Here is a 14,975-nt window from a genome sequence, read left to right as displayed (position 1 = left end):
CAAAAAGATAAATGATAAAATGCCATAAAGAAAGATATTTACTAGTGATATATTATATTAAATCTGACATATTAAGTCAAAACATAATTTCTATTACACTATTTGATATTCCATCCGCATAAGTAATAATATTTTTTTTCCAGCTGAATTTATTTTAAACAACCTTGACAAATTATAAAATGACATCACGTTCAGAATAAAATATATACTAAACACCGATTTAGTAATAAAATATTATTAAATAATTGAGATAATTGTAATGTATATCGTAGAGGAGACTATCTTATCTTAATCGAAAATTGAAGTAAACAAAAACATGAAATAATAACTATATCAGAAAAATATTTATACAAACATCAAATGATTTTTATTATGCATAATTATATTTAAACTTTATATTGATCGACGTTAAAGTCATTAGTTATTGATTGCTTTACAGGAATGAAAGATGACGCCATCCCATTCAACAGGTGTGCGATGATGAAGAGACTAACATAAATAACCTTGTACTGTTATATTTCGATGAAACGACATATATAATAATCTCGAAAAAAAAAATTTATCTAGTAATGTAGGGTGTCATTTATTCTTTTATATTTTTAAAATACTATATATAATAATATATTTAATTGGAGATTTACAAAATGTATGTTTATGTACGCAGCTGTGCACTACATGCCAGATAGAGGCCATTTATACGAAGCATGACTTCTACAAGTACACAGGATTTAGTATGTGAACCAGATCCGGTGAGTTTCTTCGTTGTTTTTAAAAATACTTTTATTATTTAATTATTATATACATATTTATTTATTTATTACCGATCGTGTTTAGGAATATTTTCATATAATTATTAATTTTTATAATCAACGTAATTATCTAAAGTATTTAGTTACGTATACAATCGGTATCAATATAACGTATCATTAAAAATACAAAAAAATTATTAATTTCCTAAATAATGATTAATACGTTTAACAATTCTCAGATGGCGCTGAAAGGTTCTGTGTTCATATAACAAGGATTTTAATAATAAAAATCAAAATTAAAACTTAGCTTTGTGCATGTAGCCTATGTTATAATAAACAATTTTAATTTCATATCCTAATATCCCTGTTATATAAAAATACAGTTTTCCTTATTTAATATAAGCATCCTTATATCCTATATATATTGTAGACCTATATCTTTGGTGTATATTTATCTTTATAGAATTATCGTAAGGTGACGACGTTATAATTAATGGATGAACAATAAGTTAATTCTGAACGTCACAAAGCGATAAATTGTCATTAAAAATTTATGTAAATGATTTTTATTAATAAATTCGTTATCTATCTACACAAGTTTATAAATAGATTCGCTTATTTAACTGTTTTTGATGACGTGCGAAAATTTAATTAATTAATTTATTTAAAATAAATACAATCGTTAATTATAATACCCTTCATTATTTATCATTGTATAATGTTCAATTAGAAATATATTTTCTTATATAACAATAATAATGACATATATCTAACCGTTATTTATTTATTTTTAAATCTTAGTAAGTACAAAAATATTTATTTGAATAGCATACTAGTCATCCACAGGGATACGGAACAACCGACAATTCTCCTCCGGACGGTAAACACTTTCTTATTTGATTATTTAAATTAATATATCATAAATAATTTTTTAAGTTATTATATATTTTAAAATAAATATATAAAATTCTATAAACCGTACGTGATAAATACGCCGAAGCGATTAAGGTGCTCTGGGGAATCCAGGATTGAATCCGGGCGAACAACACCAGGAATTTTTTATGAGTGGTGAGACCAGGATATTTTGGTCCTCTTCCCCATTGTTGGCCTGGTCGAATTCGGTTTTATTTTATTTAAAATGTGTATATATTTTTAATATTCTATATTTACTATTTGTTTATATTTAGAAAATGGCCGTTCGGGACTTTCTTTTCGTCGTAGAATCATCCATTTGAAAGAAGAATCTTCAAGTTATGTAGATCTAACGAGAGGTGTCCTGCTGCTTATGTTTGGACATTGTAAATTTTTAATTTATACATAATTATAAATTTTTTAAAGTAGTAAATTGAAGTAGTTTAATTTATAAATATTTTAATTTTAATTTTACTATTTTAGATAAATAAATAAATAAATAAATATATTATTGTAATGTACAGTACATAAACTTATGCAACATACTGCAAGTAGATGTAGACAATATATTGACTAAATCACCTGAATGTAGATATAAGCTTTATTTAAACTAGACACGTATAAGATTTTTCAATACGATAAATAATGAAAAAGATCAAAGACACGAGAATTTTAAATGAAGTTTACTCGAAGTTAACTCTGATGTTAAATAGGAAAAGTTCTTTAAGAAATTTATTTATACATTTACTCTTTACATTCTACTTAAATGAATTTATATTTTATTTTATTTATTGTATTTAAATGTAAGTTTGTATATTTAAATTTTAATTACAGTTCTAAATTAGAAAACGCATCAATACGCGATATATTACATAACATCGTATAAAAAGCTTAATTAAAATTTATTATAAGTAAATTACGAATAAAATATATTACAGATATAATTTAATAAAATCAAAAATTGAAAATAAATGAAATACAGTAAAACCTGTGTATAACGGACAGCAAAAATTATCTGTTGTAGAAATTTTCTGCAAATTGCCTCTAAATGTAACATGAATAATTTTTATTCATGAACGTATATAATATACGTACCGTGAAAAAAATAGTAATAGAACACATTGTTCACGCAGTCAATGGCCTGTCTGAAGAACTGTTGAGGGGGATCTGGGGATTTTTCCACTGGCCCGAAGAAAACTTAAGTGACCCGACTAGAAATCATTATTTCTACCCTTATAAATGTATTAGTTTTACTAACCAAACATAAAATCTTAAAGACTGCTATCTATTAATAAAGAAATATTTTGTGTATATAATTTTTTTTTTAAATGTGCAAAGGGTCCCTCTTTATCCCCTGACCTTATACTAACCTTTCGACTATCCTGCCTGCCTGTATGATTCTAATGGTAGTTCTGTAGTAGGTGTCATTTCGGTTGTGAAACCATCGCTGTCGTCATCATCATAATCATCTTTATTCTCCTTTTCTTAAATTTCAGAAAGTGGCCAAAGGATTGTTATTGTATATTGGTTTGTGCACTCAGTTGGGATGTCAGAATCTATGTTGCATAATGGTTTACAGTGATGGTAAATCCTGCTGCACTCGTGAGATTGTATTGTCTCCATAGCATTCGCAATAGTTTTTCAATGCTGGAAATCCGGCTTTGAAAAATCTTTGAAGCAAGAATCTGTCTCCAAGCACTTGAAATCCATGACATTGATTTGCTTTGTCAGCATTTCGAGCATCGCTGGAAACGCTGACAAAGTCGAACAATCAATCCAGATTAGAGTCAGTAACTTGTAGGAAAGACCGTCATCTTGCTTTTGATGTGTTCGACCAATAAATGCGACTGTCCGAGACGATAGATATGACAATTGTGGGACTTAAATTAATGTCCGCAGAACAATTTTCGGCCAACTTCATTGATATGTTAGTGCATCAAACATATTTCTTTTAATTATGGTTGTAAGATGCACATGCTTTCTGAGAACTGACATAAACAGAAAAACTAAGCGAATTCCTACAAGACAAGGGAATTTAGCAAACAAAAATTTTATTGTCATAAAAAATTGTGCAAACAAATTGATTTTAAGAATTCAACAGGAAATACAGTATTGAGTTTTTGGAATCGATTTGACTGTAACCACAGTAATTCCAGTGTTCAAACAAGGGAGTCGATTGGATGAGATTCTACCATGTCCCAAAAAAAGTCGAGACATCAACTGTAGTGCATTTCGTGTGTCCGTGACCGTAATGAAGAGTATCCATTACGACATTATTATAATACAGTACTTTTTTCACACCGAACACACAAAAATTATGGCAGGGTTTCCGTTAGGAGAGATTTCGCTATACAGTAATACCTGTCCAAAACGGAACCTGAATAAAAAGGAAAAGTCTTCGAAACGGAGCGATTTTCTACGTTAAAAAAGAACCTATTCAACACGGATATCTGTCAAATCATAAAAAATATCCAGTACCGTTCAATTCCGGTTTACACAGGTTTTACAGTATATACTTGCAAAAGAAGATAGAATATTTAAAACTATGAAGCGAAATGCTTAATATTTGAATTAACTACAGTATAAACCAATTTTTACACAGCTCTAGAAAATGCTAATCGTGAAGTACCTTTTGTAACAATATTTTTAAGATTTAATTTAATTAATTTCAGTGTTACACATCTTTCAGAGGGGAGGGAAACTCTTTCAAATATGGTTTAATGATTCTTTAGATCAATCGTATTTATATTTAATAGCATATATTAATATTTAAATTTACGATTAAATTTTATTGATATTTTTTACTACAATAATCAATATATTTAATTGAATTTAAAACCGAATATATATATATTTAACATTTTTAGGTGTTTGGACAATCATATTGTTTTTTACTCTGACCATTCCACTCGCCATGATTATCATAGGTAAGAAAAATTCATCATTATCAGACCATAAACAGTCAATGGTTTAGGTTATTTTCAAGAGCATTTTGAATAAAAACAATTTAATATTTTGTAACTATGTATTCAACAATAATTACATACCTTTACAGGAGCCATACGAATAAAAGAATGTCCTCTACAGCCCATTATCCCAATTGTTATCATCATTATGGGATCGTTAGGAATGTTAAGTAATGTCTTTCACTTAGTTCACAGAATTAAGAACATTTGGGATTTCAGTCTACCGACTCGATTCACAGGAATCGGTTTACTCACCATAATGATCAATATTTTATCATTCATCAGCTTCATTGCCGGTGAGTTCTATATAACTTGAAACGCGTTAATTTCATTTTAAAATATACGAATTTAAATAAAATTATATAAATTCGTATTAAAGAAAATATTAATTAATTTTAAACATTTAATTTGACAGCATGCGTTTGGGTTTATCGTATTTATCCACCAAATTATGATTCTACTCGTGGCTTATATTGTGATAAGATGTTATACTTATTTTCTTTTTGGATCCTGAACACCGTATACATCTTCATCGGTATTATCTTCCTGTTTGTTCTGCTCGGTTGCTGTTGTGCAGTTATATTATAAATTGGATTTTAATTTATTCCTCTTACGACCATTTTCTGCTTTTAATAATTCAATACAAACTCGATCGATATTTATAAAATTATAATTTCAAAATTTACTTAATTTAACTTAGTTTTAAAATGCATTAGCATGTAATAACTAAAATAAAATTTCAATTTCCAATTCGGTATTTGTAATTTTCTTAAAAATTTATCAATAAAAATGGTTTCTGTTGCTAAATATTTAATGTATGGTTGTAATTAATTATAGAAATTATCATCTAACTGCTGTAACGTTGCAATTAAATTACTAAACAGGAAAAATAACTCAAAGTAGGTTAATAATTTTTCAAAATTTCACATATTATTTTTTATTGACAAAAATATACACTTGGTTATAATGTAACTTGTTGTATCGTACTTATAAATAAATAAGTGCAATACAACAAAGTAAAACTTTCGGAACAATACGGATTGAAGCAAATCACAGTTCATTAATATCCCATACTGAGAAGTCTGAATTGGATGGATGATTGGAAGTAGTTTACTCCTATTTACAAGTCGACTAAGAGGATAACTTCCAAGCACAAATAAATTATTTCTATAATAATTCTTCTATTTTGGTTATCTCATCATTCTGATATATATATATATTTATACTTATATACTTCGTCTATCCATTATAAACAATGTATATTTATCTGTTATTTATATATAATATATGATGGATTCAATTTATTATATTAATTATACACATTTATATATAGAAAACTTATATTTTTTGTATTTGTATGTGAATAGACGTGTGTGGTAGTTGTTTATGAGTTCAAAAAAGAATTATTAGAAGAGATTAGAATTGCTAAAATAACTTTTAGAAAATATTTCAAGTTTACAGTAAATCAATTTGTCGAATTCGTATTTTTTTATGTGGAAATCAACCAAAAATTTAATATAATGCACGAGCTGTGAACGACAGCTAAAATTAAACGGATATAAATGAATGTTAAGAAGAGAATATATTTGTTTGTTTTATTAAAGAACACAGGAAATAAACATTTCTTTTTCTTTGGTGATGTTCTAGAACATATCTGATCAAAACAGATTTAAGTAAAGGCTTACAAAGAAGAGAAATGAGGCTTGGATTAGTCACAAACGTAAAATTCTCTCTCTTTCCGAAAGCGTAAAAACATAAACAAAATGAAAAAAAAAACAAATATAAACAGATTTTACTGCTTATAAAAATAATTTATATCACTTTCGTATGCTGTTTCTTTTTTACATAAAACTAAATTTTGAGACCTTTATATGAAATTGGTCTGCTAATCTCTACCTGACTTGGATTTCCGAAATTTTAACAATAGAGTCGTACCAGTCATCTAACACCTTTCAGGATAAAAGTTTTGAATTGAAATAACATGACTTTCGATTTGCATCGGAAGTTCGTATATACTTAATCAAGGCCTCCTGCATGCAAAGGTTTCCATATCCGGTCTCGATTTATTACATGCAAACTTAAATCCTACTGTGTGGATGTAGCCACATGCTCTGTGGATGAAGAGTAAACTGTTAGATGTTGTATATATACATACGTATAAGTGGGTTTATCACATTCAAATCTTTTTCCAGTGTTTAATTTACTTATTTTCCTAATTTATTTACAAAGGTTAAGGGACATGGATTCCCTAGGCCCCCCTTCTTGATTTCGCTAGTGGATATCATTGGAATAGCTAAGGGAGGAGCTTTAGTCTTTTCAAGAAAAAAATTAAAATTATATTTTTTCTTCAATTTATTTTAAATTTTATCAATTGATTCCATACAAATAAATCGATTAAATTCTTCGAATTTATTCAGAATATTAAATAAGTAAATAAAATTATATTTTTATTTTGATTAAATTACATTTTTACGTTCCATTTAGTTATTTTTCTCATCCATTTTTACTTTCAGAAAAATATAAAAATAAAAATTAAGAGGATAAAGAATTTTTCCTTGAAAATATTTATTATATTTTGTTTTAATATAAAAATTATAATAGTTTTTTTTTATAATTATAAACTAACGAGATGGAATATTATGTAGTTAAAGTACAGTAAATAACATTCAATTGAACGACATGTTTATTTTTTATTTTTATAAATACACTTTTGTATAAAATCGAAATATATTCAAAAACAATATTTTAAAATACAAATTGTAAATAAAAACTTTAAAATACAAATATTTCACTTTAAGCGCTTTTATCGAAGAGAAAAGCAATGTATTATGCTTCGAATTTCTGTTTGTTTATGCGCTTTTGGTAAAATCTATTATAGCTGAAACGACGAAATTTTCGGAATAAATTTCATTGTAAAATGGCCAAAAATTCCACAAATTTAAATTTAAAAAAAAGGTGATTTTCTATCATTTTTTTCTATATAAAAGTTTCACATAAAGAAAAAATCCCTATTACTTACTTTAAACCTACTTACTTTACCCCTACTATTTACTTTAAAATTGGAATTTTCTATAAAGTAATTTAAAAATAAATAAATATGAATTTATTTAATTGCTCTTGATAAATGTTCTGATTACATTTAGAAAAAAAATACATAAAAATATTAAAATTTAAATAAGTTCTGTTGCTAACATCTAACTTTTATTTATTTTTTCAGCATTTTATTCCAAACATTTTAGCCTTAGGGGGCTGTCTTTTTTTTTTCTTTTTTATCATTTAAAATATACGGGGAAAGATTTATTTACTAGACTACATCTCAACAAATTTTTATAATTTAAATTATTAAATGAATTATAAATGGAAATTGTATGTTTTGATTTCCATTTATAATTTATGAAGGTGAAGAAAAAATTTACTGAATAATAAATATGTAAATTTTTCTATTTTTCGTTTGCAGCTTTATCTGTTATATATGCGGATATATAACTAAGTTTCTTTTTTTTTTTAATTTTTAATATATAGATTACAGAAAATTTATATACATTAATTTAAGTTATACATGCGTTTATATATGTAAATAAAGTGGAGATTATAATTTTATATTACTTATTGTTTAAAAAAAGAGATTTTATTATGTAAAACATAATAAAAACTCATGCATTTATCAATTAATTATAATTTATTAATTTTAAAGTTCTCTTAAGAAAACTTAAATCTTGAATATTCTACGGTCTAATTCGGCTTTACGTCTAACAGAAATGAGTTCAAATTTTTAGTTGAACTCATTTCTTTCCGGTATTTTTGTAAATAGAAGTAGATAATGGTCCTCTTTCTGTCGAAGGAAGAGTAAAGAAGGGAAATAAACTTCAACCGTGCAACGATAAGAATTGGACCGTAGTTCAGAAAGCCGACAGACGTCAGTTGTTGCAAAATTTAATCGATAAAAATGCAGACTTTCATTTCACGAAGCTACTGAAGCGAATTAAAAAGTACAAAAGCTAGATGCATTTAATTTATGATATGGAATGCACAAGTCAAATACCTTCTTTATATGCTACTTTCCAATAACACTATAAAGGAAAAGGCAAAATATACATATATCCTGGTAAACAAACCTAGAGAAAACCATTGCAGTTTATCAAAGAAATGATATTTATACTGTATATTAAGAAATAACTCTTTATCCGTATAAATTTACAATCCGATATTTTAAATAAATATATAAATCAATCGAATTTTAATGGTTATATAATATTAATATTTTTAAAATTCCTAAATTAAAAATAAACAATTATTTATTGTGACATCGTCACAATGCCGTGCTGCAGTTTTTCGTCGGTGTTCTAGTAGTGTCTTTCCCCTGTATATCATACTTTTCCTGTTAGCAGTAGAATCGTTCCGGTCATCTTACTACATTCAGAGAAAAATGTTTGAATTGAAATAACGTGACTTCCGGTCTAGACAGGAAGTTCATATAAAATTAATTGGGTCCTCATGCCCTTAAGGTTTCCATAACTGGTCTAGGCTTTCATCTATCTAACAACGTTCACGAGATTAAAAAAAGGACAGACAGACAGTGGGAATTTATAGGTGTACAATATTTTTCAAATTGCAGCCCAGTTATATTTAAAACCATTTTAACGACTTTTAAATTTGAATATAAAATATTTAAAAAATCGATTTTTTTTGTTAACGTCACGTAATGATAGGATTTCAATCCTCGGGTACAGATTGATTTATTATTATTATTTTTTGTTTCTGATGTGTTGCATAGCAAAACCGTTTCTCTTTACTTAACTGCTTTATATATGTAATTAACAAAATAACGTAACATTCGATACCCCGTGCTGGGTATTATTCCTTAGTAGAATTAAGAATCGAGGATAGGCATTAAGTAATTTTAAAGATGGATTTTATGTTATGGAAGATTACAGGAGAATGGAATGATACTTGAAAAGTATAGAAATAGCGTTATGTAATTTATGGACGGTGTCGAAGATGAAGACAAAACAACATAAATAAAATCATTTGTTACGTTTTAATAAAATTGTAAAATCACGTTAAATCATATCAAACAAGTATTTTCTTTCTCTATTCCATTCTAGACAGTCTGAATAGTTTTATAACTGCTCTATAATAAATACTTCTCTCTTCTATAACAAATACTCTGGTGGTTTATTGAATTTATTCAGTGAAAGTATAGAATCTTCTGACATTTTTAAAGTACTAAAGAAAATATTGACTTCAATGAAAACTATTATATTTCATTTAGCTATTTCCAGACTTTCATTCTTATCCAACAAAATAAGTTTCCTTACTCAGAGATTATTCTAAGATAAACTTTATATTAAGAACTGTTTTATTAATTAATAAAAAATAAATTAAATTAATTTTTAATATCTTTAAATTATTTAAATTAGTCCAACTATTTTACAATTTGTATTAGCATTTTATTTTTAAAAATCGTTCAATAGGAAAATGAACAGCTTTTTAAAAGGTTTTTAATATATAAAAACGTGTATAAATTCTAGTGCATAAGTCTAACAATAAGCACAAAAAGTATTTTAAAAAAGTTTAAAAAATTCTTAGGTACAAAAATTTCAGAAAATACTGTATTTGGCATTGATAAAAGAAAAAAAAGGCTTCTAGTGAGTTATTATTCACTGTGGAAATGAATGGATTTACACAGATGCCGTTGAAGTGGAGCCCATGGATGGGGTAGTGAGTGATGTCTTTAGAATATCAATGGAGCAATGAGACAGACTGCGGGATGTTGACAAACTACTGAAAGTACTCGTCTGAATGAAAATGAAACAGAGTTAATTTCAAAAAGTTTTCCCAAAAATAAAACGCGATCTTGAAAATTATATTACTACCTTGAGTCTCGCCATATCTTCTAATCTAGTTATATCTTCCAATTCTTGATAATTGGAGTAGACAACCAATCCAAAGAAAGTCTGGAAAATATTGTAAATCTTTCTTTCTTTACATCAAACATTTATAAAATAAATAAATAAATAATGTTTTCAATGCTTTGTATTTTGCTACTTTCATTATTAAAATCAACAATCCCTCGATAAGTGACTTTTAGTTTTTACTTTATTTCTAGAGAAAAAAAAGGTACTAAAAAAGACTTACATTTAAAATTAGGATAATTATGAAGATAACCAAAATTGCCTGATGATAACTATAATACAAATCCTGAAATAATATGAATTTATGTTAATTTTGATTCATTATGATGTAAATAATAATAATAATTGCTAGCATAGTAAATTACTATAATCACTTTTTTTTCTATGACAAGAATAATTTTTCATAATGGTTTCTTGTTATTAAAATTATTTGAGAAATAATGGCGAAAAATTACTTATATATATAGCATAATCTTATTAATTTTATTTAATATATTGTATAAAAGTTATAATGGATAGTAACTTGGATATAGTCTCTTAATTTGCTGTTTATAACGGTCATAAAATTAACCATCTTTCAAATGAAATAATCGATACATTCACGTAATAAAATCTTCTGATATTTCTCCACAAACAATTTTAATTTTTCTTCTAAAAAATTAAATTTAAAAATTTGCCTATGTCTTTACTAATTATAATGATTAGTATTAATAAAAATACAACTTATCATCGTAATATTCTTATAACTGTAAAGAAAGAGTGATTAATTAACTATTATATTAAGTAACTAAACAATATATTATACGAGAAAGAAGATACGAATCGTAATTTTAATTAATAGCGGATAATATTTTTACTCTTACATTAGCAACAGAACGGAAGGTAATGGCGAGTAAGGTCCAAACGGTACAAACTACAATGCAAGTTAACCACGATTGAAATTTCTTTTCTTTCTCCTAAATAAACAGATCGAAGGTGGTTAAACAATAGTTTTAAATTACTTCGAGTGAATTTTTTCTTTTTTTAATGAATATTTACCTTTCTGAGCGCATTCATTAGAATGACGGATGTCACCAAAAGACTTAGATATAGAAGGAAGGTGACTACGCATATAAAAAGAAGAATATTCCTTACTGAAAAAGAAATAAAATTATTTAGATGGAACCGATTTCAAATCTGGAAAATTATATATATAAAGAAAAATAATCTAACCGTGACGATTTCCACTGTAAACAAACAGAAAGTTAATCCCGAAGTATCTATAGTGAATCGTCCCAGGTTCCGCCTCGATTAAGATATAAGCATCGAATACAGTCTGGAGTATAACGAACACGCTCTCGAACTAGAAGAATAAAATTTTAAAAAACCATTAACATTAAATGGTGTACATTTCTAACGTCTCAGTTGTCACAACCGGACGTGGTGTGGTTACGACGGTTATAACGAAAGTATAACTTACAATGGCAAATATACTGGCAATATAGCTACCATTCTGAAGATCTGTGACGATGGCATTTTGAAAGAAGGGTCGACGCTTGAAGAAACTTCTTTTCTTACCAATATCGAGAGTATAAGGCATCCCGCCTCGTTCGATCGAACAAAGAAAACTTCCTGGGGCGATACCTGACAGGTAATTCCTGCTACTTCTACAAATTCTCGTCAGATGGCGATACATTTAAGTACAAAGGCCAATCCAAAATTTATTATTTTCAATTTAACCTTTTTCTATTCTACAATACATTGGAAGTTTCTCTTTTGAATATTCCGTTTCTTTGAATTTTAATATTTATACAATTTAAAACTTCTCGTTTCTTTCTTTATTTATTGAATAAATAAATTTTGATTCTGCAAAAGTTTTCATGGTTTGTTTTCCTGCTACAACTAAAAATTGTGGAAAACATTTTTTAGTTTTCATATTTTTTCAAATTGAATTTTTGATATACGATTTATAAAATACTTAAAATTCACAGATAATATAATTTAAAATGATTTATTATATATATATATATTTAAAAAAAGAAATCGTGGACGAACAGTTTATTCTATGACTTCCTGGTTTAAGAAATAAAAAATAAAACTTTAATGAAGTGAAGTACTTTTATATATAGGCAATTTCGGCAAACTTGTATTTATATATCAGATATTTCAGCATCTTTTATTTTTCTTCGAGAACTTGATATAGCAGATCTGCACAGAAAAGTAATAAATGTCTCAAAGGAACTAATCTTTGTATTTTTTTTTTTGTTTTATCCTTCAAAGAATAGCGATATTCCACACAATTGTCCAATTTTTTCCCTCCTCTAATAATATCTTTGTTGACATTATCATTCGTCACAAGACCGAAATTCCTAAATATAAATCGCAATCGAAGTTTATTTCTCTATGTCGTATATTATAAAGTAGAAAAGATAACAACGTGTTTATATGCGAAAACATAAGAAGAAAATTACTCACCTACGCACAATATCAACAGGTAATTGTCAAAATATTCACGTTTTCTTTAATTCATACAATTCACGCTCTTATCAATTACTTTCAAAGAGTTTCAAAACGTTCTTAGGGTTTATTTTTATATTAAAACATTTCCATTTATTATGGCTTCGTGAATGATTTATTTTATAATTCACAGATATTATTTTTTTAAATATTAACAATTCAAAAACTAATCATTAGGTTTGTGATTGTTATCCCAACGTCAAAATAAATAGAGTTATATTGAAATCTTTCAGTTCCAACCAAATTAAAATGGGTTTTCTTTGTTCGTCTTAATTGAATAAACAGTTTGTAGCCTATGCCGATATCGGAGGTTGAATATAACTAGTAATAATCATAGTAAACTTGCTTAACTATGTGCATATGGTGGCACTTTCGTTAAGGATGTTGATTTTCCCGAAATTTTACACGAATAAAAACACAAGTAAGTTATCAATTTTTAATTTTTCATCATTGTTAAATTGTTCATCTTTCTGCTTTCTGTATCTGATTTTTTGTTCTTGCTTCAGTGGCGTAGCGAACATAACTGGCGCCCGACACTTTATTGGCGCCCCTCTCCCCCTCCAGAAACACATATAGTTTGTCTTGGAAACCATTTGGGCGCCCCTCTGAGAGTGGCGCCCGGTGCATGATACACCCCCTTGCACCCCCCTCGCAACGCTACTGTTTTGCTTTGTCCAAATTTGGAAGGGCAAATCTCGACTCCTATGCCCATGTTGATAGTTGAGTATGACATTGTTATATCGATACTATAACAGTATTAACCGATTAGTATCAATATAGTAGGCCTAAATTAATACTAACACTGTTATAGCCTAGAATAGTATAATATCAATTTAGTATAAACTAATACTATGACAAATAGCTTTTTTAACAATGGCAAATATAAACTAAAATCAAACATTTTAATAATTTTTTTAAGTATTTTATAATACCCAAAATCCTTGTTACGAAACTACGAAACAATAGAAAAATATATAAAAGACATAACTAATTTAAAGAATAGTTCCAATAGAAAGTTCCGTTAAGAGTTTTAATTACACGTAATCGGTAAAGGAGATAATGCAAAACTTCAAAAGGAGCGCCCTGTGAGAAATTAGGTCATTACACGAAGTTATCGTTGATCAAATTACAAAGAACCGAACAACGAGATTAATTTAGCAAGTGAAGAGTTACAACAGACAAAATCGTTTAGCCACTTAATACTTGTGCTAATGGTACAGCTGGATGGTGCCTGAAGAAGTACAATTGTAAAGTCTTGTCAGAATTTCTAATTCGAAATATCACTTAATCAAAGACATCCCGCATCCCTCGGGTCTTAATTATTTTTATAAATAAAAAGTTTTAAATTTCTTCTTGTGTAATACAAGTAGAATAAAATAGAAAAAATTCTTTTGGGATTTATAAAATAAAATATAAGAATGTTTATCATTAAAACACACACACACACAAAAAATTATAAATATCTATTGTTTTCTAGATGTTTTTAAATAGACATTTAACCTTGTTGATTGTTAAATAAATTTCCTGAATTTGTAGCCAATTACCATTATTCTAACCGATAACACTTGAAAAATCGCCTCTAATTAAGCTTATTAACAATTCTGATGGCTCTCTCAGTTAATTAAATATAATTAATTTAAAACCTCCTACAAATTTTTTCAGTACAATTTCTTTGATCTGGAGATAAATGAAAGAATTATTATTATTATTATTTTTTTTTTCATAAATTCAAACCTCTTAATCTTTTATCTCGTTTATTTATCTGGATAATGATATGTACAGTACTTTACATACATTTAAAAAAATCATAGATATATATTATTATTTCTTATGTTTATTTTTCACTTCATTGTTTCCTATTAATAAATTTCTTCTTTGTGAAATAATTGGATCTTAAATCTATCATCAAAGGTGAAGAGGAAGAAAAAATTTGCTCT

At 27.1% G+C, this 14,975-nt stretch overlaps 2 protein-coding genes across 2 annotated transcripts; one reads left to right on the top strand and one right to left on the bottom strand.

Moving 5' to 3' along the window:
- Positions 1 to 433: 433 nt before the first annotated feature.
- Positions 434 to 5,436, top strand: LOC136971860 (transmembrane protein 272-like). Its single transcript, XM_067266371.1, has 7 exons — positions 434 to 571; positions 665 to 749; positions 1,578 to 1,629; positions 1,937 to 2,047; positions 4,529 to 4,588; positions 4,717 to 4,923; positions 5,043 to 5,436. Exons 2-7 carry the CDS (start codon positions 705 to 707, stop codon positions 5,213 to 5,215), a joined length of 648 nt encoding a protein of 215 aa, XP_067122472.1. The 5' UTR covers positions 434 to 571; positions 665 to 704; the 3' UTR covers positions 5,216 to 5,436.
- Positions 5,437 to 10,063: 4,627 nt separating this feature from the next.
- On the bottom strand, positions 10,064 to 12,190 carry LOC136971853 (uncharacterized). The gene is made up of 7 exons (XM_067266358.1): positions 12,002 to 12,190; positions 11,755 to 11,884; positions 11,581 to 11,675; positions 11,406 to 11,498; positions 10,766 to 10,828; positions 10,504 to 10,584; positions 10,064 to 10,425 (listed from the first exon to the last, which is right to left on the bottom strand). Exons 1-7 carry the CDS (start codon positions 12,119 to 12,121, stop codon positions 10,309 to 10,311), a joined length of 699 nt encoding a protein of 232 aa, XP_067122459.1. The 5' UTR covers positions 12,122 to 12,190; the 3' UTR covers positions 10,064 to 10,308.
- Between the last annotated feature and the right edge of the window lie 2,785 nt (positions 12,191 to 14,975).

This window comes from Centruroides vittatus, unplaced genomic scaffold (assembly GCF_030686945.1).
Source record: "Centruroides vittatus isolate TY-2023 unplaced genomic scaffold, ASM3068694v2 contig_1057, whole genome shotgun sequence".
Lineage (NCBI taxonomy): Eukaryota > Metazoa > Arthropoda > Arachnida > Scorpiones > Buthidae > Centruroides > Centruroides vittatus.
Note: the sequence above shows the minus strand (reverse complement) of the source record. Positions and strands in the feature narration are given on the sequence as shown.